The sequence below is a fragment of the Callorhinus ursinus genome, unplaced genomic scaffold (assembly GCF_003265705.2).
Source record: "Callorhinus ursinus isolate GAN/ISIS: 27379988/994484 unplaced genomic scaffold, GSC_fseal_2.0 scaffold18, whole genome shotgun sequence".
NCBI classification, from domain to species: domain Eukaryota; kingdom Metazoa; phylum Chordata; class Mammalia; order Carnivora; family Otariidae; genus Callorhinus; species Callorhinus ursinus.
The window spans coordinates 22,746,755-22,774,297 of record NW_027397080.1 but is presented as its reverse complement, the minus strand read 5'-3'; the positions used below and the strand labels follow the sequence as shown (position 1 = coordinate 22,774,297).

At 47.5% G+C, this 27,543-nt stretch overlaps 1 protein-coding gene across 1 annotated transcript in view; it reads left to right on the top strand.

Moving 5' to 3' along the window:
- The window catches only part of MICOS10 (mitochondrial contact site and cristae organizing system subunit 10), a 29,949-nt gene extending 17,628 nt beyond the window's left edge, over nucleotides 1–12,321 (top strand). The window contains exons 2-4 of the mRNA XM_025856975.2: nucleotides 8,549–8,596; nucleotides 9,714–9,823; nucleotides 12,071–12,321. Of these exons, the coding sequence (XP_025712760.1) occupies nucleotides 8,549–8,596; nucleotides 9,714–9,823; nucleotides 12,071–12,085 (173 nt within the window). The 3' untranslated portion in view covers nucleotides 12,086–12,321. The remainder of the gene's footprint in view (nucleotides 1–8,548; nucleotides 8,597–9,713; nucleotides 9,824–12,070) is intronic.
- The last annotated feature ends 15,222 nt before the right edge of the window (nucleotides 12,322–27,543 follow it).

The following is a 27,543-nucleotide window of genomic DNA, read 5'->3' as shown; positions in this document are numbered from 1 at the left end:
TGGTTGGGAAGGAAGGGAATGACAGTTACTGTGTGTGGCGAGCTGTTCTTCCAGGCTTTTTACACATATTCTGCGGTGTCATCCTCACTATTCCCCGGTCGGGGACAGGTACTGTTAGTGTGCCTGATTTCTACACGAGGAAACAGATGGTGGGAGAAGTTCTGTCATTTGCCCAAGGACTGAGACACACAACTAATAAGTAACCTAACCGGTATTCTCCTTTGTGTTTTAACCTGTCTTAGCCCCAAGTCCACACAACCTTATCACTGAAATAGACCTCCATGTAACAATTCCCACCTTCGAAAAAGAAACACCTGTGCCTTCTACTTAATAAATGCTCATAAATGTAGCTCAAGTAGATGTGTAAGGAAAAGAAATTATTGGTTTTTGTTTCTCCATTGAATTTTTCATTTGAATCAGGAGTAGATGACAACATAATCTCTCTAATGGTACATGTCGGGTATCCTGAATCCCCGATTCTTACATTTCCTTTCCCAAAGGTAAGAATCCAGTTACTGTATTGATGGGGACGGGCTAGAGGGATGGGGGTTTTGGGAGGGAAGGGACTCACTGGAAGATACCCTTTTGAGCAGTTTGGTTGGAATTTGGATTCATTTTATCAGCTCTCATCCGGTTTGGATTCATCTGATCTCCAGCCAGTGCACAGAGGGCAGTACTTCCCAGCTTGAGTTGTGGACTCTTTCTCATTGATTCTGAGTAATTTCAGATTTTTGTTACCACTCTTGAAAAGTCAAACATCTGTGGTTTCTGTTGTTTTCTTGAGGGACTGAAGAGTAACATAGTCAGAAACTACCTGCCACAATGCAGAAAACACTTGGCTGTTACATGTAGCATTAGACCAGCTGCCCTGCTGTTCTGCTCAACCTTCCATGAAGTTTACCCCTGTGTATAGGAAAGAGCCATGACTTTGTGGAGTCGGACAGCCTGGCTTTGAATGCTACTTTTTTAGTTGTGTGTACTTGGGTAAGTCAGTTCCAGTAAACTGTTTCCTCTCCTGGGAGACAGGATCATAGTACATCTTACAAGGTGGTTCTGTGGATCAAACGAAATAATACATAGAAACAATGTAAGTGCCTGACACTTTGTAAATGTTAGTACCTCCAAAGCACCCTCCCCCCAAATAAGTGTAATGCATTGTCTTTTACTGTGTTTATTAAAACTTAGTAATTGTGCATTTTTTCAGTCTCCCTTAAATTAGCGTTCAGAGCATTTTCTCATTTTCCTGCATGCTATGCCCACATGTGAATTTATTAGCTAATTATATGTTAGTAAAATGTGTACCAAACCTGTTTCTTCCTTTGTGCATTCTTGGAAAGTTGTATGGCTGTCAGAATTCCGAAGTTGGATCATGTGCCACACGCACTCATTTAAAAGGACCCTTTTAGTGAGTTTGGCTTTACTTGAAGCAGAGCACCCCAGTAATGACTTCCACATTTACCTTCCCTATCTTTACTGCTTTCTGCTGACCGGCTTGCTTGTTCTGATCAGGATCCTGGGAATTGATGTCCACCCGAGAAATTCCTGCCGATGTTCCAGCCTCCGTCTAGTCTGGATAGCTAACGGAAGGTGGAGGTCTTGTACAAAAGCCACCTTCTTAGTCTGCTTCCTATCTACCCTGCAGCGATGTTGACTTTTTTTTTTTTTTAAAGATTTTATTTATTTGACAGAGATAGCAGGAGCAGGAACACAAGCAGGGGGAGTGGGAGAGGGAGAAGCAGGCTTCCCGTGGAGCAGGGAGCCTGATGTAGGACTCGATCCCAGGACCCTGGGATCATGACCTGAGCCGAAGGCAGACGCTTAACGACTGAGCCACCCAGGCGCCCGGGTGCCCGCGATGTTGACTTTTGAGAGGCTAGTTAACACAGACTGAATTTACCATCTCTGGGTCTTTGGTCTGGCCCACTTTCTTGGTTAATTCACACGACTTGGCATTTACACGTGGACACCTGGGACAGTCTGTCTTTGCCTCAGAGCATTAAGTAACACAGTTTGGAGCTGACTTAAAACTTTTTTTTTTTTTCCTCATAAATTGGGCCCTGAGCATCTTTCATAAATCAGGAATGTTTCTTGGAAATGTAATTCTCACTAAACTCAGTCCCAAGGGTACTTCTCTATAAAAGCACATTCTTGTTTGTTCTGTCATAACAAATGCATTTGATGATTGTAATAACATTGATCGAAACATGATTGAACAGGAAAGCGTGCCCATCATAAATAGATCAGTTTGATACTAATCCATGTTCAAAGCATAACTGGAGCTTTATGAAACACCAGATAGCTCTAGGAACATTTTTATCATATTTTAAGCAAAATGTTCTAGTTAGCCCTGAGTCTGAAGGAATCCCCTATTTAAAAAAAAAAAATGTCTGTCAAAACCTGAGGTGTTCCTATAAAAAATTGCTGACACCCGCGCAGAGTCGGGGTGGGGGAAGATTGTGACCCTCAGCCGTGGCTTACCCACAGTGTGACCCTAGGCCAGCCAGTGGGGTGTATTTTGATAGAGGGTTACCTATTACATGACACTTTTGATCTATTTTGAGTTTTATTAGAGAAGTAACAACTTACTACCACTTGTTGAGTTCTGTCCCAGACACTGCCAGATACCTTACATTTTCCGGAAACAGCAACCCTGTGAGGTTGTTTTTACTTTATAGCCCAGTGGGTTGGGGCCAGGTGACGTTAGTGTAGGACGTGAGGTTAGGGAGCTAGGTGCCAAACAGTGGTTGACGTAGGCGCATCTCGTGATGGCACCAGTCCTCTTGCTGTGCCACTCAGCGGGAGACCAAAGCCCTCCTTGCTTTGGAACCTTTGTGTTTTCTTTCAGACATTTACAAATAAAGTTGCTTGGCACGTGGCTTCTAGGGATCCAAAAAACTTGCTTGGAATTACTGAAGCTTCTCATATTCACTAAACTGCCAGTTGCAATGATACTTAAATTTTTGCTCCTACATTTTGATGTAAGTTATAGAAATTAAAATGGAGTTGCTTTGCAGGTTTACTTAATTTTTAGATAGAGGTCAGATTTTAGCATTGATAACTATACATTAGGCTTATGAATTTAGGAGCTTCGTTTAACGTGTGAAATGGAAGTCTGCTTCTCATGATGAGCACTGACTGTAGAAAACTGTCGAATCAGGGCGCCTGGGTGGCTCAGTTGGTTAAGCGACTGCCTTCGGCTCAGGTCATGATCCTGGAGTCCCTGGATCGAGTCCCGCATCGGGCTCCCTGCTCAGCAGGGAGTCTGCTTCTCCCTCTGACCCTCCCCCCATCTCATGTGCTTTCTCTCTCATTCTCTCTGTCTCTCAAATAAATAAATAAAATCTTTAAAAAAAAAAAAAAGAAAACTGTCGAATCACTATATTGTGCACCTGAAACTAATATAGCATTGTCAACTATACTGGAATTAAAATTAAAAACAATAAAAATGATAAATCAAAAATAAATAAAAATAAAATGTTAAATGTAAACTGGAAGGAGAGCTTAATTATTGTATAATAAGTTATTGATAGGGCGCCTGGGTGGCTCATTTGGTTGAGCGACTGCCTTCGGCTCAGGTCATGATCCTGGAGTTCCGGGATCAAGTCCCGCATCGGGCTCCCTGCTGAGCAGGGAGTCTGCTTCTCCCTCTGACCCTCCCTCCTCTCATGTGCTCTCTCTCTCTCTCATTCTCTCTCTCAAATGAATAAATAAAATCTTAAAAAAAATAAAAGGGGCCCATGGTCTTCCCCCGCACCCCGGGATCTTTCCTAGACATGTTTTCTAAGTGACTTAATGAGGATTTTTTTTTTCTGTGCCCCTCCAAACAATGAGTCCCTCCTCCTGGCCTAAAGTCTGTTGGCAAGTGCAAGTTTTTACCAAGTCGGTTCTGCGGGAGCATGGATTGCTCCAACTTGTTCTGTAGGGGCTCACATCCAAAGTACACTTCTACCCCAAGACTGCAATCGTTTGTGTGGCCTGCTTGTTAATTCTTGCTGATGATGCTTGCTTCTTAGTGATTTGCAGTGAAGTGAAGCTTTATGCTAGGTGGCATGGTGAGAGCAAAGATTTTTCTAAATAAAGTTGGAACCAGAAGTTGTCCACATGTCACAGTAATGGCTGTCAACATATATTTCTGTCCTCCCCTTCTTACACAGAACGTGGCTTCAGGCATACACGGACGTACTGCTTCGGGTTGTTATTCTTTTAAATCTGTTACAAAATCCGCTTGGGCATAAGATACAGCAGTATTTTATATGTATTTTACGTGTTGTTAGCAGGAGTGAGTTCTTTCTTGTTTTGTTATTAAAATAGTATCAGATGATACTGCTAAGGAATTGGTCCTTCCTAAAAATTTGTGTTTCTCTACTAGCAAGCTTTATGATGTCCATTTGGGCACTAAACATGCACTGAAGTGCAGGGTTTGATTGATTTGGAGTAATTTCTTTTTGAAAGAATTTGTGCCAATTCTTTTTCCTCTCCAAAAGAAATGGTTTTGGAGCATGGGCTCCTTGCCTAATGTCAATTCCATAAGGCTCCTGTGTGTGTGTGTGTGTGTGTGTGTGTGTGTGTGTGTGTGTTTGCCTTGCCCCCCCCCTTCTCCTCATAACTGGACTTTGCCACGAAGAAGATGTGTACCTATAATCAGGCATTTCTTTCCTTTGGAGGGTGATTTGTCATTCCAGACAGCACGGAGCAAAAGAACAGGCTTGAGTGGGGGGAAGGCGAAGTTATATAAACTTTATTCATAGTTAAATATTTGCTTCCAGGGAAGGTGAAAAATGCTTTGTACTTTTTCCTTTGGCTTTTTTCCTCTAAGAGAGCTTGTCATGCAACAACAGAAAAAAGTGGCCAAAGGCAGAAAAAACTCTTCTCTTTTCCATGTTGGTTTGTTTTTATTGTAAGACAAACCTTTCATGTTTTATTGTTATGAAGTTTAAACGTGGCCTAGAGGTGCCAATCTTTAGTGGAAACAGCTGCAGAGTGGGTGTCCCCGGATCAGGTGGGACTTCTTTGAAGCACTATGTTGCCTTTTAAAAGAAATCCAGCATGCGAGAACTTGAGCCTGTAAAGCTCATCAGCGGCTCCACCGTTGCTAATCTCTCAAATAACTGAGATAGCTAAGTTTAAATCAAACATTGGCATTGAAAAAATCAGTTTCTGTATTATTTTTTTCTGAAGAGACCAGTCTTGTTATTTTGTGTCTTAAAAATACAGAGACGGTTGGGGCGGGGGGATCACTCTTAAGAATCAAAGAGGTAGCAGCCCAGCTGGAGACCATCTTTTGCTTAGTCCGAACTGGGATTTTGGTCTCAGACTTGCAGATAGGTGCCTTTGCTGGGAGCAGAACTAGGTGCTGGGTATATACCTGAGATTAAGTGTCTAGGGTAAAGATATTTTGTGCTGTATTGATTGATGTTGAGACATTTCTCATCTCTGTGGTGAGCGATGCTGGTAGCAGTGGGTTACCATCATTCTTGGTCTACTCTTTGGAAAAGTTGAGCATCTGAGAGCTTTCTTTCCTTGGGGAAAAATAGGAGAGACAGGCATGGAGTCAGAGGGACAAGAAAAATGCTGAAATATTTTCCTTTTGGGCTTTTGATTTGTTTGCCAAAAAATTGCCTTCCAGATGGAGAAGACCAAAAGCTCTGATTGTAAGCCATTATGTTTTTACTGGCCTACCTCCCCATCCCATTGCCTGGTTTGAAATCTGTAAGCCAGTCCAAATCCTTTACCTCATTTTCTAGTACCAATTTACTGTCTTACTCATCTTCCAGCTGCAAGGGGGTGAGGCAAGTTGCTTTGAAATTGAACCCGGTGCCATTTTATAAACCGGGCAACAGCAGATTCTCGCCAAGGAGTATCAATTGAGATAGCTCGCATTTCTCTGAAGCTCTTGAATCTCACCTACCAGGTGGACTTGGGTCTGTGACATGTGCGGTAGGATCAGTCTGGGAATGAATCTGAACAAGCCCTTTTGGCCTTGTGCAGACTTGTTACTGGCCTGGTTGCCGAGCGTTCTGGGCTGTTGCGTGGGAAGCACAATTTGGTTTTTGGCTGTATCTTACTTCACTGGCAGTAGAAATCTTGACACTCCAACTTCCCCTTGGGAGGTAGTGATTGTGTCGGCGTTGAAATTGTAGGGGACTCCAGTGTCAAGACATAGTGGGTAGAGTGGCTTTGGAGTCTTGCAGACCTGGGGCCCCGTTCACTGCTCTACCACTAACTAAACAGAGTACCCTTGAGCAAATTATTTTCTGCATCTGAAAAATGGGGGATAATACCGGATCAGGTTGTCATTTGGTTTGAAAGAGAATTTGGGGGCAGGGAGGGGGAGAAAATGGTGGGTACTCATGGGAAATACCAAAATGTTAGTTCCTTTTCCTTCAGATGATGTTAGCTTTGAACACGTTTAACTAGTGTGGTCTGTAAGCTGCCTAGCTTTCCACCATATTATAAATGATATGGACATTAGGGTGACATGGGTGATTTTCAGATACTGCATTTTAGGGGCGCCTGGGTGGCTTAGTTGTTACGCGTCTGCCTTCGGCTCAGGTCATGATCCCAGGGTCCTGGGATCGAGTCCCGCATCCGGCTCCCTGCTCTGCAGGAGGCCTGCTTCTCCCTCTCCCACTCCCTCTGCTTGTGTTCCCTCTCTCGCTATGTCTCTCTCTGTCAAATAAATAAATAAAATATAAAAAAAAAAGATACTGCATTTTAAAGTTGAGCACTAAACCTAATGCAGGGTCTGTTGGACAGGGGGCAAAGTCATGATTTGTAATGAAAATTCATATTTGTATAGGATGCAGTCATAGGAGAGGAACCTACACCGTGGCCACATGTTTGTGGCACGAGAGAATGATAAGAAATCATTCTGAGTAAGTGGCATAAATATTTTCTTCACGCCACCATCAACTGGCTGGTTACATGGGTGGATGAAAACTGATGTGAATTAGCTTGCTTAGTTGTACCAAAGTTCCGTGTTTAGAGCAGAGAGGTCCCGTTGGTGACCAGGGAAGTACTTTTGAGTGTTTATACTGCAGTAGCCTAAAATCATGATTAGACAGAGAAGAATCTCTTAGAATTCCAACAGCCAAAATTGGAAAACTATTAAGGCAAAGTGAGAATTGGGACTTTTTTGTGGTGCTTAATTGTGAAGAGGTTGGTTGGGGGCTCAGTTGGACCCTGGCGTAGACGCTTTGTAAAGAACCACAGAATACTCTGAAAAGTCTGAAAACGGTTGTCAAGTCTGAAAAACAAATATAAAATCAGACCTTGGCTCTCTTCCTTGGTATGTATAACTTTTTTGATAATGGAAAAATGAGTTTACTTCAATATTTGGGACATGTATTATTATAGTATGGGGGGTGATTCCCCCCAAAATGGTACCACAGACAAAAAAAATTTTTTTTAATGGTTCTGCATTCATTTTAACACTTTTTTTTTAAAGGTTTGATTTATTTATTCATGAGAAGAGACAGAGAGAGAGGCAGAGGGAGAAGCAGGCTCCCCGAGTAGCAGGGGGCCCAGTGCGGGACTCCATCCCAGGACCCTGGGATCGTGACCTGAGCCGAAGACAGACGCTTAACCGACTTAGCCACCCAGGTGCCCCTCATTTTAACACATCTTATGAGAAAGCTATATCTAGCACTCAAAGCTATGATTACACCAATATTATTTAAGTTCAGGCCAAATTCATTTAATTAAATACATGCATTGATTTTCTTAGCTTTTTTTTTTTTTTAAACAAGTAATTGTGAAGGTAATATAGATTTAGCAAAAATTGTGATGGCAGCACTAGAATGACCAAGGTTTGAGAAATACTGGTAAAGATGAGGATCTGGTCTTTTTTCCCCCACAAGCTTAGGTTTCTGTGAGGTTTGATTGAAAATTAGGTATTTACTTTTTTTTTACTTCTAGACCATTAAAATAGGCTTGCATTTGTTCTTTTATTTTGAAAGATAGTGATTGAAAATGCGCCATGAGTGAAAACGAGAGAAGGGGCCTAATCTCCACATTCGGGGCTTTTGAGGAGACACTTTCCTTCTGTCTGAGGTCTCTGACTTGTGTCTGACATGTGACAGCCTTTGGGAATGTTCTGGATCACTCCTTTCCCTATTCCTCAAAAAGTAGCCATCACTCAAAATGCTAAACTGACAAGGGGAGCTTCCAGTTGACATTGTTTACAGTCTGATGCTCTGGCTCAGGCACCCCTACGGCAGAGGACTAGGAGCGCCCAAGGTGCCAGACGTTGTTTGCAAGCGGGGCCCCGGAGCGTCTGCTCAAGAACTGTCTCTTGGCTCCTTCCCCTACCCCGCCAGACTTGTCTAGACAGAATTGGGAATAAAGTTTCTCTCCCCTGTTGTAGGCAGAAGGACCGAAGGCATCTGTAAAGCCTCTGACGATAAGGTTAGAAATGAGAAAATCAACTCGGTACCAAATTATTTAAGAAAAAATTTGTTTTATAGATGTTTACATTTATGAAATGTTCATTTTACTTTTGTTAAGTTACTGTTAAAAGATTTAACATGTTTTTCCTCCCTCTTTGTAGGTACTGGTTTTGGATTAGGACTTGTTTTCTCACTTACCTTCTTTAAAAGTAAGTGTGACTTTTACCACTACCTTTTCAGCATAATGTCCTTGTGCGTGTTTTCTCTCTCTCGCACACACACACACAGCAGGCACACTTCTCGTGCGCACACACAGCAGGCACACTTCTCGTGCGCACACACAGCAGGCACACTTCTCGTGCACACACACAGCAGGCACACTTCTGGAGGGCACAGCTGCGTGGTTGCCACCCTGTCCGTTTATGGGTGTAGGTAGGCCACAGTCAAAGGTGCTGGACAGAGAATGTGGACTCAGGAGAGGTCAGAGTGGGTTGGGCACCTCCAGAGTTCCCCCTGGGCGTTGAGTCAGGGTGCCTGATATCTTCAATATGATATCATCTGAAAAGCCTGTACTTTATGCCAGTGAGTCATTTGGCCAAATCTGCATGCTCAAATATTTCTAATTAATTATAATTTTTTCTAAAGGAACTTGAAAATGAGTCTTGCTGGTCACAAAAACAAGTGGACCAAAAGTACACATGCCTTTTGGCCAGAAATTCTCCTAAGCAAAGGGCAGACAATATCCCTTTCATTCTGTGGAAGAAATTCTGAAATTTGGTTATTGAATGGAAGCCAAAGGGGTCACTTTGACCCCTTTCCGTGAAGAATCGGTGGGGGAATACATTACCAGAGAATCATGATACACAGTGCTGATGCAAAATCATCACTTAACGGTATTGGCATAAATAAGCTTTATGACTTACTGCAATCAAAATTCACTGATTCCACTTAAAATTCAAAGGTAGTATTTCTGTTAAGGTTAAGAAATTAGTTAAAATGAGCAAATGATTAGAACGTATATATAAAATTAAAAGGTTCGACTGTGTCCACTGTTTTCATATTGCACCACTTGTTAAGACCTCGAACCTAGCGGCATAGGTACTTAATAAATATTTACTGAATTGATAAATTCAGTAATAGACTCCCTTTCCTGGTTTTTAACTGTTGATTAAACACTGATAGAAATGTGCGGCATGTTGCAGTCATCAATAAGATGCATGCGAATATTTATTGAACCCTAAGCAAATAAATGTATTGAAGCCAGAGAAAAAGCTTTATCTTCTCTTAATGGTTCCTTATTGGGATTTTCCTTTTTCTGCTCACTAGGAAGAATGTGGCCATTAGCCTTTGGTTCTGGCATGGGATTGGGAATGGCCTACTCCAACTGTCAGCATGATTTCCAGGCTCCATATCTTCTACACGGAAAATACGTCAAAGTATGTATAGAACTGATATTTCTCTTTCTTTTAAAAACAATTTCTGCAGAGTCCCTGAGGAGTTCTTTGGAGCACATATAATTAATAAACAGTGTGTGTCATTGTGGCACCACTGAGCTCTTAATTTGCTCTTCGGCCTTTAGTGATGTTGACACCGCTTTGGTGCCTAAAGTCTGTCCTTTCCACTGTGGCTTGAGATACACCTGTGCATTCACGTATACAAGCTTATGTGAGCGAGTAGAATGGATGAGCCTGCCTGGAAAAGTTTATCATCACGGTACAGTAGATTTATCTTCAGTTATCTCCAAGTAGCACTTATGTTCAAGATCTCAGAGTGCCCTGTCAACATCTCACACATGCTCCAGCTAAACCTAAAGACAGCTGGGACTCAGCATTCTTTTACTTTTTGTTGAAGAGGGGAGGTTCTCCACTCTAAGTCCCGTGTGATTCTGCTGAAGTCCTTGTCTACAGGTGGATTTTTAATAATGGGAACAGGATGAAAACCTGTGGCCCGCACCTCGGGAGGGAGAAGGTGGCACGTCTCCTGAGGTTCTTCCCATTGCCTTACTTTAGATGATTGGTTACTGTGGGGTTTGGGGGGAAAGGATCATGGGAGGCTGGGTGCTCAAGGACAGGGGTGGTATTTAGTTTTGTATCCCCAGGGCCTGGAACAAAGTAGACACTCAGATAAATAGGAAATGACTGAGTGAAGTAAACTGTATCTCCTATTAGATGTGTTTGTGGCCTCGGGCTTACTAAGGCACAGTCTTTGTAGCAACACCAGCTTCAGTGCAGAGTGTCCTGTTGCCTGGATGTGTAGATTCCTCTCCCTTCTGGGTCGTCCGTGACCTAGAGTCACTGTGATCTGGGCAGCAGCAGGGGACGAGGGGGAAATGCCCAGAAGCCAGGAGCCCGGGGTGTGGGTCCTGGACCACCCAACGCTTGCTTCCTCTGTGATCTTGAGTTTTCACTTCTGTCTATAAAATGAGGGTAATAATTTCTACCTACATGGTTGCTGTGAGAATTCAGTGTGAAAATGATTTTAAGCTGTGAGGTGCTGTATCAATAGGAATGTTGGCGGTAATAGTCGAGGCCAGCCCCGAAAGGGTGATTGACTTACCCATTGTTCCTCCGAAACAACAAGTAGAGCGGAAGAGGTGGTACCATCGAGTGGTCAAAAGCTGGAGCCACAAGGGTCACCAAAGCTCAAAGGACAGTCCCCACCACAGCTCAGTAGCCTCTGTCTTAGAACCCACTCAGACCACCCAGTGCCTGCTGGGCCCCCAGCCCTCGCGTGCTTAGCCAGAGAACCGGGAGCAGTGGGAGCTGTCTGGCTGGGGAGCCTGGCCGCCCTCTGCTGCCCTCCAGGTTAGTGTCCCATCCCTGCACCAGCGCCCGGGTGAGGTCCTCACAGGGACGAGAAGAAGCGCAGCTGCATGGTACCAAAGCTGGCAACAGGCAGTTTCCACCGCTCCCTGACCCTTTGCTTTCTTGGCACCACAGCTGGATTTGGGGGAGAACAGAAAGGAACCGGAGAGGAGCTTCAGGTCTTTTAATTGTTCAGAATGTTTTCATTGTTCCAGACCCAGTTGTCATGGATAGTGGCTCAGGGGTGATTATATGCGTATTATACATTTCATGGCTGGGAGCTACTGTGGAAAATATTGTTCCCTTTTAACAGCCTTGTGTGTACTGCTCCAAAGTGGCCTTGTAACTGTATCTGGACTTGAGTCTGTGCCTCTGGGTGGTCACCCTCCGTTCTCTGCAGAGGCAGGCACAGCACAGGGCTCTTTCAAGGTAGTCACCTCACGGTTGGGGCCTGTTGAGGGCCCCTCCTGGATGCCTCACCTTCCTGTTCTTTCTCGAGACCTCCCTCCCAGTAGGTTAGTGGGAGAGGTTTTCCTTGCCTTCCTCCAGCGGATGAGGAACTGCAGTCTTACTCTGGTTAAGAAGGTTGCCCGAGGGCCCATCGGTGGTTGGCTGTTGGATTCCAGAGCCGCGCTGCGTCCTCCCATCTCTGATGAGTGTGAGGAAGAGCTGTGCGGGTGCTGACTCTGGTGCCCCGTCCTCCCGCCAAGATTGGGGAGCCACTCTGGAGGCCCTGGGAGGGGTGTTCACAGTTCTCTTGGGAGACCGTTTTGTAAAGCAAACAGGGTGTCAAGGTTTGGGGCCCATGGTCCCTTGGGTCGGAGATGGCTGTCCAAATGCTGTCTGCACACTTCTAATCAGAGTGTCCTTACTTTCTAGGAGCAGGAGCAGTGACTTGCACCTGAGAACATCCCAGTGGGAGGAGAAGAGAAATCATGTTTATTCCTCAGGAATACTGAAGTGCCCTGGAGTAAGCTGACATTCTTCTGTAACAATGTTATCAGTAACGCTTTAAACTCCAGCACACTGTTTATGTATTTGAAACGAAGTCTGTTTCTTGTTTTGTATTTTCTCTCTGGAAATTGCAAGGAGGTGGTCTTAAAAGAAATAAATTAAAAATAGGCAGCCCAGTGCATCGCCTGCCTTTCTTTGCCTGTGGTCTTTGAGCTTCAGGACGAGTGTATTTGCGCTGCCAGCCTCTGTAACCTCGTCCCCGCCTCGCAGAGCCTTCCCAAAAGGACAGCCGTTGTGCGTCCGGCCTCCCGCGTCCCCCGACGGGTAGTGTTCGGAACTGCGCCCAACTCACTCGGTGCTTGGAGCGTCTGCTGACGGTAACAGACGTCTTGAGGAGCCTCGCCTTTGCGGTAGCAGCTCCTTAGGATCCGTGTGTCCTTCTCACCAGTAGACCTGGCGGGGCACGTTTCAGCCGCACCTGCTGCACGAGGGCAGTGGCTTCTGTGGGGAAGGGTGTGCACGCGGGTGGTGTCCACGGCTCCCTCCATCCGTGGCATGATGTCCCGCAGCTTCAGGGGGCGGGGGGTGGGGGGCTTCGCCCTGGGGGGTGGGGTGAGCTAATACCCACCCGGCTGGAAGGCCACGTTTGGAGGTGATTTTATCTTCACACAGCAGCTGAAGGTTGAGGACAGAGGGGCTGCTTCTCATGCCCCTCCGTGAGTTTATTCCTTTGGTCTCACTTGAACCAGGGAGGCTGGACACAGAAGTAATATTGCGGCAATTTCTTCTGAAAATGTGTAGAAACCCGGAGGGAGCTCCGTCTTTCCTATTGTGTTTCTCTCTCCACAATAAAATGAAGACACACAGCGCTTGATCCCACTGGTCCCTTTATCCTGTACATTTTTTTTTTTTTTTAAGATTCTTTAATTTATTTATTTGACAGAGACACAGCAAGAGAGGGAACACAAGCAGGGGGAGCGGGAGAAGCAGGCCTCCCGCGGAGCAGGGAGCCCGATGCGGGGCTCGATCCCAGGACCCTGGGATCCTGACCCGAGTCGAAGGCAGACGCTTAATGACTGAGCCACGCAGGCGCCCCTATCCTGTACATGTTGATTGAGCATCTTGTGTGAGCCAGGCACTGTTCCAGGCCGCAGAGATAGATGGAAAGGGAAGCCATTAAGATGCTTCGAGTGTGGTGGAAGGCTGGGCCTGCAGACTTTGACCCCGAAGCGGAAGGGTGTAGGAGAAGTGCAGTGAGAACCAAGGAGAAGGAACAGCCAAGTGTCCTTCAGACAGCCCGGCAGAGGAGAGATACCGTGGACCGAGACTTGAAGTGGACGTGGACATTCGAGCCAGACGAGGAAGACAGGAGGGCGGCCTATGTGAAGGCGCGGAGTCACGCAGTGCATATGGTCGTTGGGGAATGACGCGGAGGTCCGCAGGGGCCAGGAGAGGTGTGGAGGGTGAGGCCAGGCACCGGGGTAGAACTAGTGTCTGACCCCAGTTCTGGAACATTGATTAGACGGTTCTTGCAAGTATCGCAATGAGCAGATCCAGGGTAGAAATACCCTCTCTTTTTTCCCTCCGTCATCCTTCACCCCACCCCCCTTTCCAGAAAAAGGTGCTAAGCTCTGGACCAGAACAGGCAGCAGTGGCTCTCTGCCCTGCAAACTGTCGACTCCTCTGCTCTCTGGGCCTTTTTGTTGATTTGAATCACTTAAAGCCCAAAGGGGGCCTGAGCCCAGGACTAGAAGTCATGGTCCTGGCTCACCATAGCCATTCTGCTGTTTTTCACTCTGATCCTTTCATTCCATGATCAAGATAACCCATGTCACTAAAAGAAAAAATGCCTTTGCAACCTGTTTCATTTCTTACTCTTGTCTTCATATTTGCTTTAAAAGTTACTATTTCTCTCTAATTTTTCTGTCTTTATTCAGGCCGAAGAGTAACAGGTCCCTTTTCAAAAAAGAAGAAAACACAAATCACAGCATGCCCACTGGTTCTCTGGATAATGTCAGAAGCATATGGAGGGGAAATGGACACTGGAAGCAGGCTTCCCTATCTCACTTAAGTTATTGGCTTGGGCATGATATTTGGAGAGTCCCTTTGCCCAGCATCTTTGAAATGCCACTTCTGTGTTTGAGAAACTGGTCAGCTCTGTGAGGGAATGATTCCGGGCGAAGGTCGGCCAAAGGAAGCATTGGCTGTTTGCTTTAATTCCAGAGCACTTTGTATTCCTGCCTTGGAGCTCTTAGCAGAGACTGGCCCGAAGCACAGTGCTCAATTTTGTCCCCACTCCCTGCCCCCACCTCAAATCAACTTTCAGAAAGTTCCAGCTCGTTGGCAAAGGCACACATTCTGTTCTACTTTAAGTTTCATTAGAAATTCAAGTCCTCCGGGGCTCTTTTCCCTTGTGGGGCTATGAAACTTTGACTTTGCTTCTCGTCTGCCCTTCTGGAACCAAATACAGGGAAATTCATGGATTTGGGGGGAGAGTGATGGGAACCCAACTGGGCACAGGATACTAGGATAAGGCTGTGGCGCCCCGACAGTGGCCTGCTCTGCCAACATATATAAATTCATACAGTCTGAGCTTGACGCTGTATAATTTGGCCCAGAACAATATGTATTTTGAACTCATTTAGGTGAATGACTTTGGCATTCCAAGTACCCACTGGGGGAGCCTTTATCAGGCTGCCTCTGCCTTCTGCAGCAGTAGGCCTTTGTTCCGAGACATGGCCTCAGAACACACTCTTGTTGAGCTGTCTCTTTAAGCGAGTGTCATCCTCTCCTCCATTTCAGAAGATCCCAGGACAGAGTCTTGAAATCATGCTTGTAGGCAATGCCAAGACTGGGAACGAAGGAGAGATCTATGTAGATTTGCTTTTAGTTTTCCCAAGCCTCGCTGTTTACATTTTTTTCTTTCCTTTTTTTTTAATGTAACCAAGCCATAATTACATTTTACTTGTCGTGGTTCAATCTGATTGTATTGTTGAAGGACTATTTTTGAACCTGTCCAAATAAACTCTGCAAAGTATTTCCACAAGGATGTACTCCATGGGGCTGGAGCAGCCTTCCTCCTGAGTGGTCTGGAGACACAAACAAGTTTCCTGTTGCATGCTTTCTAATTACATAAACGCGAAGGGGTGGAAGAGAGAAAGTGGAAATTCTAAGTACCAAAAGGAATGTTAAGTTTAGAATAACAAGCTCATCTGGAAGCTATCACCACTTTTTTCTCTTAAGTGTGCTGCAAGCACCCCTTCGCCTCGGACACCAAAGGATGAGGTCGGTCGGGGTGAACACCGACCTGGGCAGGAGCAGGGCGGAGGTTCCCATGTTCAGTGAGCAGCGTCTGTGTGGAGCCAGGCTGAGAGTCAGTCATCGCCCTTAAAGCCGGAAAGATTTGGAGTCTGAGGAGCTGGGTCCAAGCTCCCATTCCATCGCTTACTCGCCGAGTGACTCCCTTCGCTGTAAAGGGAGCAAAAAAGAATTCCTACCTTATAGGCCTGGAGAGAGAAATACATGTGCTAACACAAGCATTAAAAAGAGGTTGTTGCTCTTTGAATCAGAATGGAGTACGTGGTATTACTAAGGGTGGGTAGGGGACTGTTCCCGAACAGAAAGGGCATAATCCTTGGGCCCAAGGAGTCCGGTTCTTAGAGTCTTAAACGAGCAAGATCAAGAGAGAGAATGGATGTCTCAAATGAGTTTCTCGTAATAGAGTAGTTAGAAAACACTGCATCTTTGTGAATAAGTGTTAAATGTCATTTGTTTTCACTCTGCTCCATTGAGATACACATGAGTACGGCCACTGTGGCATCTCCCCTTCTGACATGACCCGAGCTAAAATTCGGAGTTATTGGCTCAGCACCTGGTACGCTAGTGGGGGCAGGGGGCAGGGGACACTAAGGAAGTGGGATGGGAACCTGAGACCTCCTCATGGAGCTTTGGGCCTGGTAGGAAACAGCACCTCGAGCGAACATTTGTATTCAGGATAATTGGCTTCCATTGTGTGATCCTCACTTTGGAGCTCGGAGCCAGGAGATGTAAGTGGGGGAAGGCGGTGTCAAGAATTCTTGGAGGAATTCAGGAGTGGGCAGAAGAGGAGTCTTTAATAGGGAAGAAACTGGGACTAGAAAAAGGAGCTCATTATCAACTGTCAGCCAAGTCATCTTTCCCTCTTCCTGGTCCAGCCGGTCTGAGCCAGGCAGAACTGAATTTGATCACTTCGAGTGAATAGTATTTATGGGGCACGTGCTTGGTGCCAGTTACTGTTCTCAGGCTTTACATACATCACGATGCTTCATTTTTTTTTTTTAATCGATTTTATTTATTTGTTTGACAGAGAGAGAGCAGGAACACAAGCAGGGGGACGGAGAGGGAGAAGCAGGCTTCCCGCTGAGCAGGGAGCCCAGTGCGGGGCTCCATCCCAGGACCTTGGGATCATGACCTGAGCCGAAGGCAAACGCTCAACGGCTGAGCCACCCAGGCACCCCACGATGCTTCATTTTTATAACTCTATGAGAGAAGTACTCTTACCTCATTCTATAAATGAAGAAGCAGATTTGGAAAGGATAAATTAACGTGCCCAAGAACTAACAGCCAAGAAGTGATACAGGCAGGGTTTTTACCTGATACCAGAACCTAAGCTCTTAACTACGCAGTTGAAAACAGTTGAAACTGGGAAGGGTCATTCAAAGAGGCTTGATCCAGTTTCAGTCCGATTTGAGACACTCGAACTAGTTGAAATCGATCAGTTTCACCGAGTTTGAACTGATAAGAACAAGTTGATTCAGTTTCAAATCAGCTGTATTTATTTAAAAAACTCCCTATGCTTATTAATCAGAAACATAATGGTCAGAGCTTCAGGTCAGTGTTACTGATGAGTTTTGCTAAATCCTTGCAAATGTGATAAAGCATCATGACATTTTATTGACCTATGCATCTTAAAAACTACATTTTTCAATTAGGTTTTTTTTTTTTTAAAGACATAATTTACAAATAGTAAAATGCACCCATTACCTGGTTCAAAAATGAAAACCTTTTTATAATGTATACCTTTATATTTTACTTTTAAGAGGTTAATATTGTTGTAACTTGATTTGATATAATTTTACATTTACAGAAAAGTTGTGCAAATAAGGGGCGCCTTCGTACCCTTTACCCATGCTCACCAATTATTCACACTTTTCCTCGTCTGCTTTACCCCTCTGTATCTGTGTGTGTATATAGTATTTTTTGAGCCGTGTGAGAGTTAAGATGGAGACATCATGTCCATTGACACACAAATACTTCAGTGTATGTTTTCTAAGAATAAGGAAATTCTTAGATAACCACAGTACAATTATGTAAATCAGCGAATTGGTGGGTGCCTGGCTGGCTCAGTCAGTAGAGCATGGGACTTGATCTCGGAGGCGTGAGTTTGGGCCCCATATTGGTTGTAGAGATGATTTAAAAATAAAATCTTTAAAAACAGTAAGGGGCACCAGTGTGGCTCAGTCGGTTAAGCATCCGACTCTTGATTTCAGCTCAGGTCATGATCCCAGAGTTGTGACATAAGAGCTCTGTTGGGGGCTCCATGCTGAGCATGGAGTCTGCTTAAGATTTTCTCCCTCTCCAAAAAAAAAAAAAAAAATGCTTTCCCTCTCTTCCTCTGCTCCTCCACTTGAGCACATGCGCTCTCACTCTCTCAAATAAATGAATACAGTCTTTAATAAAAACAATAAAAAATCAGGGAATTAACATTGATAGAATAGTATCATCTAATCCACAGTATGTGTTGAAATGTTATAAATTGTTGGAACAATACACTGTCCTGCTCTTTGCCCAGTCCAAGATCATGCAGGGTATTTGGTCGTCAAGTCACTTTCTTTAATCCAGAACCATGCATCAGCCTTTCTTCTTGCTCTTGACATCTTTGAAGAGTACAAGCCAGTTATTTTGTAGAGTGTTTCTCAGTTTGGGTTTGTCTGGTGTGTTTACTCATGATTAGATTCAGGTTTTGCAGTTTGGGCAGAGATGTATCTTTTTCAGTGACCGGGATGTCCATGTGTCTTAATAGTGGTGTGAACTTTGGTTACTTGGTGTTAGTGCTGCCTGCTTGGTTTCTCCAGTGCACGTTGATTATTTTTCTTTCTAATTAATAAATTGTGGGGAGATACTTTTGAGACCGTAAATCATCCTGTTCCATATCAAGCCATTGTGAGTTTTAGCATCCAGTGGCAATTTTCAGAATTTATTATTCCTTACGACCTGGAGTCACTATGAGGAAGAACTTTCTCTTCCTCCCAATTTATTTGTTCGTTTATTTCTATCATTATGGACTCATGGATTCTCATTTTATTAAATTGATTATAATCTGTGATTGTCAATATTTATTACTCAGATTGTCCAGATATGCCTGTTAGGAGCTTTTCTGAGCTGGCGCCTGGTTACCTTTAGGCTCACCAACTCCATTCTTTATTAAGGACAAGGTAGTCCAGACCGTTCCAGTATTTTCTTTACCCCAGGCTTGGAATCCCTAGTTCCTTTTAGAGAAGAACGGTAGTCTGAAATCAAGATCCGCAGGTGCACGCATTGCTGTCTGTGTGTCATTGCTCAGCAGATCTAGGAAATCGGGGTGTGTGTGTGTGCGCGCGCACGCACGCATCTGTAACCTTGAGTTCGTACTGATAACCAAAGTCCAAAACCTAGGGTTTTGTCTGGCCTTAGCCCATCCCAGTTTGTAACTCTTTTATCTAACAGTGAGAAACCTGGCTTTGGGGATTTAATTTCTAGAAGGCAGTATTATCAGTGAGAGCTGAGTGGAAATGTGCTGGGAGTCTTTGAGAGGGAGTCAGGGTGTGGGTGCCCCCTGGTCCCTCGGCGTGTCTTCCACTTCCTCCCTTACCTTCTATTCTACCTCTTCTGCTGTCTATACCTCTGGATGCCATCGAGGCCCAGGGCACATTTTTCTTGTCGTGGTGTTTATGAAACAGTTTTGTCCTTACTAGCTTTCAGGTAGGCAGTTGAGTTTAATGTTTCGTATATTTTCAAAACCCCTAAATTAACTTGCTTTTTTAAGTGGGTGGCCCTAACTGATCATTTGTATGGGTCAGTGACTTTCAATGGGAAGAAAGGCTTCCCCAAATTCTGACTGTAGGGCATCCTCTGTTCTCTTTTGAGCTGCTTCCCTGGGTCACTGTGTCATCATGAGAAAGTCACTGGATCTCTCCGGGCCTCATTGTAAGGCGGTGGTAATGATCCCTTCCTGGCACACTGTACAAATGTGAGGTCATGCACCCTGTTATTTTGGAGAAAAGTGGAACAGCCAGCTGAATATTATGATAGAATCAACTATGCAACAAATTATGATCAAATGAATCACTTTCCCATTTAAAACCAGGGCCTATCAATTGTGACATCACACGACAGACTCTTTTATAAGCACAGAAAGAAAGGCCTACCCCTATTGCAGACTTCACTTCCTCTTCCCTCTGTGGGGTCTTCTTGCATAAAACCCAAAGTTCCACTTGTTTTACCAGGAAAAGTCCTCCTGTCGAGGAATATAAGGTAATTACAGATCTTCCCTTGATCCCTTTAGATACCCTTCTTAAAGACCAGGAGGTAGGGCGCCTGGGTGGCTCAGTCGGTTAAGCGACTGCCTTCGGCTCAGGTCATGACCCTGGAGTCCCGGGATCGAGTCCCACATCGGGCTCCCTGCTCGGCGGGGAGTCTGCTTCGCCCTCTGACCCTCTTCCCTCTCGTGCTCTCTCTCTCTCATTCTTTCTCTCTCTCAAATAAATAAAATCTTAAAAAAAAAAGACCAGGAGGTAGAGCCATCGAAGGTGAATGTTAGAAAGTGGCAGTCGGTAGCCGCATCCCTCCAGGTTTCTTGACTCCTCAACCCTGGGCCCCAGAAACCAGCCATAAGGCTGCCTTTTTGGCCCAAACCTGTGGTCTGTAGAGCCTTGTTCAGTCAAGGCAGGGGAGTCTTGGGGATTTCTTTTACCTCACCAGAATCTCTGTAAGGCTTCCGGTGGCCTCTCAGCCTCCAGCCTCACCCTCCTCCCCCAGCTCTTTAGTTTTTTGTTTTTTTTAAGATTTTATTTTTAACTATAATCTCTACACTCAACATGGGGTTCAAACTTACAACCCCGAGGAGGTGCCTGGCTGGCTCAGTTGGAAGAGCACGCCACTCTTGACCTCAGGGCTGTGAGTTCAGGCCCCACGTTGGGTGTGGAGATTACTTAAAAATAGAACCTTAAAACAACAAACAAAAACTGACAACCCCGAGATCAAGAGTCGCACGCTCCGCGGATGAAGCCAGCCCGGCGGCCCCCGCTTCTCCACCAGTTTTAACACTGTTTTATGCCTGTTCAAAATTTTCAGTGGTTCCCCACTCATGCACAGAACCTCGGTCCAAATTTCTTAGCTTAGCATTCAAGGCCATCCACCAACCAGCTCCTCCCTCGGCCTCCTACTCTGCCCACTGCTCTCTCCACAGAGTAAGTTAAAGGCTAAGAGCGGGAGCTCTGGAGCCACACTTTCGGGGGGCGGGGGGTTGAATTCCAATACCGACACTTACTTGCTATGGGGCCCTCCTGGAAGTTACTTACGCTGTCCGTGCCTTGCTTTCCTCGTCTGTAAATGGGAACGATGATGATTCCTTCAAAAGGCTATTATGAGAATAAATTCATCCACATATGTCTTCATTACTATAAAAGCAGCCTTTTGCACGGTGCCTTGACCTATAGTAACGTTGGATTATATCATTATTCCCCCCTTTATTCTCCACACGGCAGCCAGTCTTACAACATAAATTGGATTATGTCAGTCATCTGCTCAAAACCTTTCAGTGGCCTTTCATCCCATTTGGAGAAAAAGCCAAAGTCAATCCAGTGGACTCCAAAGACCTTGCAAGTTCTGGCCCTCCCAGTACCTGTCTGCCCTTGACTCTTCCCACCCTCTCCCTGCTCCTCTGCTCCAGTCCTTCTGTCCTTGCTGTGCCTGAACACTGGCGCGCTCCCACCCTGGGGCCTTGAGACTCGCTGTCCTCGGCTCATGGTCTCTGCCCTCTCCTCGCGCAGGTACCCCCAAAGCTCACGCCCTTGTCTCCTTCCAGCCTCTACTTGATGTCTCGTGCTCAGTGAGATCTTCCCTGACCACTCTGGTCTTTCTAACCCTACACACGTCCTAACCCCCCTGCTCTGCTGGACTTTTCTCTCCGGCCTTTCCCCGGAGTCTGTAGACTCCGGGGGATACACAGTCTGTATCTTTACCTACATAGTCGGTTGGTTGGTTGTCTGTCTCCTCTCACTAGAATGTGAGCTCCCTGAAGGCAGGGACTGCAATTTGTTTGTTTCACTGCTGTATCCTTAGCACCGGAACAGAGCTGGCATGTGGTGGGTACTCAATAAATATTTGCTAAGTGAACAGTAGTCCATTAACTCTGTTTCAATCAAACTAGTTATTTATTCCTGAGACACATTTGCCTATGGGTGGTACATTCATTCAACCAAGTTTCATCTCACAAGCCAAATGCATCCATTTGGTGGTGACTTGTAGAGGAGCTGTGTTAAGAAGGATTCTGGGGCTGTGCCTGGGCCCATCCAGGCGTGTTATGTTACTGTTGTCTGCTGGAGCGCTGTGGAGGCCCGCGGCCACGTGCTGGTCAAATACAAACCTCTTTCCCTGGCTCGCTCACTTGCTTGCTTTTTCTTTCTCTTTCTTTCTTCCTTTCTTTCTTTCTTCCTTCTTTTCTTTCTCTCTCTCTTTCTTTCTTTCTTTCTTTTTCTTTCTTCTTTCTTTCTTTCTTTCTTTTTCTCTCTCTTATTTCACAGAGAGAGACACAGCGAGAGAGGGAGCACAAGCAGGGGGAGTGGCAGAGGGAGATGCGGGGCTAGATCCCAGGACCCTGGGATCATGACCTGAGCCGAAGGCAGACGTTAAACAACTGAGCCACCCAGGCGCTCCCCTGGCTTTTTCTTTCTTTGTATGAACTACTTTCCTGACTTGCTCAAGCCCCTGTTCAAATCCTGTCTCCTCCAGCGAGCCTTTCCTCCAGCCTTTCCTCGTGAGCCCCCTGGGACTTTGCTACTTCTCATTGACTGTGCGTCTGCCCTTTTCCCGTACCGGGCAGGCTTTCCGCCTTATTTTGTCCCTAGTACCTGCCACTCTGCCAGACACTTAGGAAGTGGTCACAGAAAGACATTATTTCTGGGACGCCTGAGTGGCTCAGTCGTTGGGCGTCTGCCTTCGGCTCAGGTCACGATCCCAGGGTCCTGGGATCGAGTCCCATGTCGGGCTCCCTGCTCGGTGGGGAGCCTGCTTCTCTCTCTCCCTCTGCTGCTCCCCCTGCTTGTGCTCTCTCTCTGACAAATTAATAAATAAAAATCTTAAAAAAAAAAGACATTATTTCTATCAGACTTTTGTGGAAGGTAAATGATAAACTTCTGCAAATTAGCTTAAGATTGTCAGACACTTGAGAAATGCAGAGATTCCAAGGACAGGCGAATGTCAAGGATGTAGGAGAACCAAGCCCTCATCGGCTTCTCCAGGAGCCCAGAGTTCTCTAGAATCCCACTCTGATCGGGATTCAGCTGCCCAGCACGGCCCCTGGGCCTTACAGGTCAGATTCCTCGGAGAGCCTGGGTCGGCTGTCCACCCTGGTCCCACTGCTCTGGCCAGGAGGGCAGGTTCAAGGAGAACCACTCACCGCGAGTGGTCAGTGGTCAGTAGTTGGAGGCCGTCGCCCTAGTAGAGGACAGACACCCAGATGATACTCTTTTGTGCCTTCTCCCCCCCGCCATCCCCACGTTCCTAAAAGGGGGATTTTTTTTTTTTTTTTTAATTATTTATTTGAGAGAGAGAGCACAAGATGGGGAGAGGGAAAAGTAGGCTTCCCGCCGAGCGGGGAGCCTGATGTGGGGCTCGATCCCAGGACCCTGGGATCATGACCTGAGCCGAAGGCAGACGCTTAACTGACTGAGCCACCCAGTCGCCCCTTTTAAGGAGATTTTTCAACAAATTTATCTGGAGCACCAAAACCTTAAGAAAAAAAGCTGTTCTGTAGGATATTAAATATGCATCAACTCATGAGGAGGGAGAAAAGGTCTGTTCTCCGTAGATTTGTGTGGCCACTGGGAGCTGAAACACTGTAAGAGAACAATGGACAAGTGACATTGTCAAGGAGTTGACGTGCCTGGTGTGGCCCCCGCCATGGCAACCTCGTCCAGTGTTTACCACGAGCAGCAGGGTGAGACACGCATGCCCCTTTCTGGACAGCCCAGCTCTGGTGCGGCCACATGGAGGTGGCGGTTTGGGGAGGGGGGTGAAGGGAAGGAGAAAGCAAACAAATGAGGGGTAAAGGGGTGGTTGGGGACAGCCCCTGGCACCCCGTCCCTGGCAACATCAGGGTGTTCAGCTGTTAGAGCCATGACCACCATGCTAGGCTGCCCCTCTGGAGTGGAAAGGGACAACCACTGACAGAGAGAGAGAGACAGCAAGAGAGGGAACACAAGCAGGGGGAGTGGGAGAGGGAGACGTGGGCTCCCTGCTCACTGGCTGGGCAAACTGAGGCAAATCCTTTCCTCCATGGGAGAGGATACAAGCGGCTCCCACTTCTTGGGAGGGGAGCATGTTTCAGGCTCTGCGCTTCGTGTGCACGGCTCTCGGCGAGCCTGTAGTTGGGCACTGTTAGAATTCCTATTTCACAGATGAAGAAACTGAGGCTCAGGAAGTGTATTAGTTGTGTTCAATGTCGGTGTCCCTAGGTGTGGCCCAGGGACACCGACCCCCGCCTTCCCTCTGCTGTGTACAAACCTTCCTAAGATAGCTTTCAGTTTCTGGAGCACGCGCTGGTTTCCAGAAACTGTGCCGAGCACTTTGCATCCATTTATCTCGAGTCCTGGCTCCTCATCACAACCTTCCCTTAAACGTCACCTCTGAGGGGCGCCTGGGGGGCTCAGTCGTTAAGCGTCTGCCTTCTGCTCAGGTCATGGTCTCAGGGTCCTGGGATCAAGCCCTGCATCGGGCTCCCTGCTCCGCGGAAAGCCTGCTTCTCCCTCTCCCACTCCCCCTGCCTGTGTTCCCTCTCTCGCTGTGTCTCTCTCTGTCAAATAAATAAATAAAACCTTTAAAAAAAAAATCACCTCTGAGCGGTCTTCTGCGGCTTCTCTCATCCCCTCACCCCATCTGGCTCACTTCGTCCCCTCAGAGCACTTAATGATGAGAAACCCATTCATCTGTTCCCGCGGACTCTGCTCCCTGCCCCAGAACACACGCACCTCAAGGGCCGGGACCTTGCTGGTCTGGTCCGCTGTTGTGTCCTCCACACTCTGTGCCCGTCTGGCACATAGTAGGCACGATAAACATCTGTTAACTAAATGAATGAGTCCTGACCAACAACCCGGTGGAGTACCATGACCAGCAGAGAAGGAAACCGAGACCCAGGCAGGAAACAGCTTGCATGGAGTCCCAGGAGTCCCAGAGTCAGCGGGTGATGGAGCAAAGATTCCGACCCAAGCAGGAAGACTCCGGAACCTTCTGTGAGGAGTCCTAGCGGCCCCTCCCAACTGCAAACGTGGACGTGTGGAAATGCTTGTTCCTTATCTCATAAGAAGAGGGAGGGACTGTGCCTCTCCCGGGGGTGGGGGGGGGCAGTACCAACCCTCTGATTGAGTGGGCCGGACTGGGAAGGAAGGCTTTTTGCTTGTTTTCACTCTCCAGGAGAGCGCAGAGGTTTGCACCCCTGTCGAGGCCAGGCTGACTGGATTAGAGTTAACAGCTGGCCCAAGCCCGTGCCCGGCGGGAGGGAGCTCACATTCCCGGGACTCAGGGAGGGAGCAGCTCCCCACAGCCCGGCCACATTCCAGGTCGGTCATTTTCTTGAGCCCAGATGTTTGCTAATGAGCTGGGGAGAGAGGCTTTCAGCCCTCTACCCCAGCTCTGGGCCCCACATTACTCGGCCCCAAGAGGCTGGCCCGGGGCCAGCAGGCTCTGGCTTCAGGCCCGTGCCCTGTGCCAGCCAGGCCTGTCGGGGCAACTGGCTCGCTGCTGCCAACCAGGTGCATCTCCGTGAGCTCGGGGACTCTGGCGTGACAGGTTCTGCCTTTCCTGCAGGGGCCCCGTCACCTTGGCTCCCGGTGGGGTAGCATCCTCACTGCAGCCTGATGGGGAGAGGCTCTGAGGCAGCCAAGAGGGTGTGGCGGGCGAAGGAGCACAGGTTTTGGCCTTGTCAGGTCTGGGTTCAAGTTCGACTCTGTCAGTCACTAGTGGTGTGATCTTGGATGGGTCACTTAACTTTTTGAGGCCTCGATTTTTCTCTCTAAAACAGGGATAATGTTGAGACTGTGGTAAGGATTCGATATGATAAAGCGGGCGTGATACTGGGCACACACTGGTGGCTGCTGGGATTATTGACCAGTCACCTTCCAGGCTCCCTGCACACGTTGTAGTCCTTCTGTGATGACCAGTCTTCCCCAGGCAGGGGTGACTCAACACCAAGTCCCGTGTCCTTGATTAGGTGGTTGGGATTGTTCTAGAACCTCCCTGCGTTTGAGAGAGTCCTGGCTGAACTGTCAAGGACTACTAGTCCCTGCTCTCTGTGCGATCTGACAAGCTCATGAGGCTACACAATTAGCTTCCTGCAGTGTTGGAGTAGCTTCTTTCAAAATGCAGACATCCACTGCCCACCCTGCCCAGAGTCTGCATTGAGAACGGTGGCAGTAAGCACAATGGTAAATATTTCCTGAGTGCCTACTGAGCACCAGGCAGTGACGCTAGGCTTTGCAGGACTTGGTCATCTAACAGACGGTAGCTGGCCTCATCTCCTGCTGTGTGACTTTAGGCCAGTTACTTAACCTCTCTCTAGGTTTTGCTTCTTTCACTTATAAAATGGGGATAACAATGCTGTTAATCTTATAGAATTATTGTGCCGGTGGCAAGTGCCTAGAATGGGAGCAGGCACCCACTGAGGTGCTCCGTATGTGTGAGCTCTTGTGATTGTTATTGTACATACAAATACCATAAGTAATATACACATTATGTATTGTGGGATTGTTATTCTTGTCACTGTCCTGGGAACACTTATCTATGGTGGTTAATAATTACTTCCATTCAGCCAAATATATCGGACACGTCCTTAGGCCCTGGGGACACTGAAATAGGCCATCACTGCCCTCAAGGAGCCGACGGTCTAGAGGAGGAAAGAGACATGCACAACCAGCGTAGAGGGAAATTGGCACTGCCAGAGGTACTGTTCCATGCCCAGCGACACACCTGAGGAGGGAGAGGTTTATGCTACTCGAGGGTCTTGGGAAGTCTTTCCAATCTCGCGCTTAAAGAATGCCTTTGCCGGGAGAGGAAAGGAGAAGGGAACCCCAGGCCGAGGGAACAGCATAAGCAGGAGCTAGGAGGCATGGGGATGCGTCTGGGTTTGGAGCAATTGGAGCACACCTTGGAGTTACCAGCAGGCCACTAGGAGCCACCCCAGATGCTCAGCCACCTGTGACACCGATAGGCCAGGGGTAAAATACACAGACACGCCCAACTCTGATAGAAAGCAAAATCTGCAAGTCCCCCGATTGTGTCCTGGGCTACTATCCAGGAGCAAAGCTGTTTCCCCATTCCCCTGAGAGCACGCAGGACAGAGAGGGCACAGCCGCCACCGGCCCAAGTGCGGGCTGATTAGTCGGACGGCCGAGGCGACGCTGGGCGCCGGGCCTGCGTTCTGCCCTTCCCGGGAGCCAGAGAAGCGAGTCCGTTGGTCGGCGCTCCTGTTCTGTAGAGTCCTTCCGGGGCTCTCACACCCTTCTCCGGATGCCGAGACCGGTGCCTGCGCTGAGAGGAGGCTGGGCGGACGGCGAGGGGCAGCGGGGTCCCAAGAGCCGGACCTGACCCGGGTCGTGCCCGAGAGCGGATAGGTTGGGCGCACCGCGGGCCTGCGGAGCCGGGACGGTCGCCTGGCGTCGGGACTCGGTGGACTGGAGCGCCACAGCCTCGCAGCAAGACCGCAACGCCCCGGTCCCCACAAAAGGGAAGACCTCCATCTTTGTCACCCCGAGGCCCGGCCAGTGTCAGGAAAAGTGAGGCGGAGGGAAGTTCGGAGCGCAGAGAAAGCCGGCGGAGGGCGCTTTAGGACGGGCCGGGGCGCCGGGCTCTCTGCCCGATGCCCGGGGCGCCGGCCGGGGCGGCCCTGCAGCTCCGCCGCGCCGTCGGATCGCCGCGAAGGCCGGCCCGAGGCTCGCAGGCGGGGAGAAGGGCCGGGCCGGGCGGCCGGGGCGCCCCCTCCCGCGAGCCCGGAGGGAGCGGCAGTGCGCGCCCGCCCGCTCTTTCTTTTTCGCGTCCCTCCCTCCGCTGCCCCCGCCCTCGCTCCCTATTTGGAGCGGAGACACCCCTGACGTCGGAGCCGCTCGGCT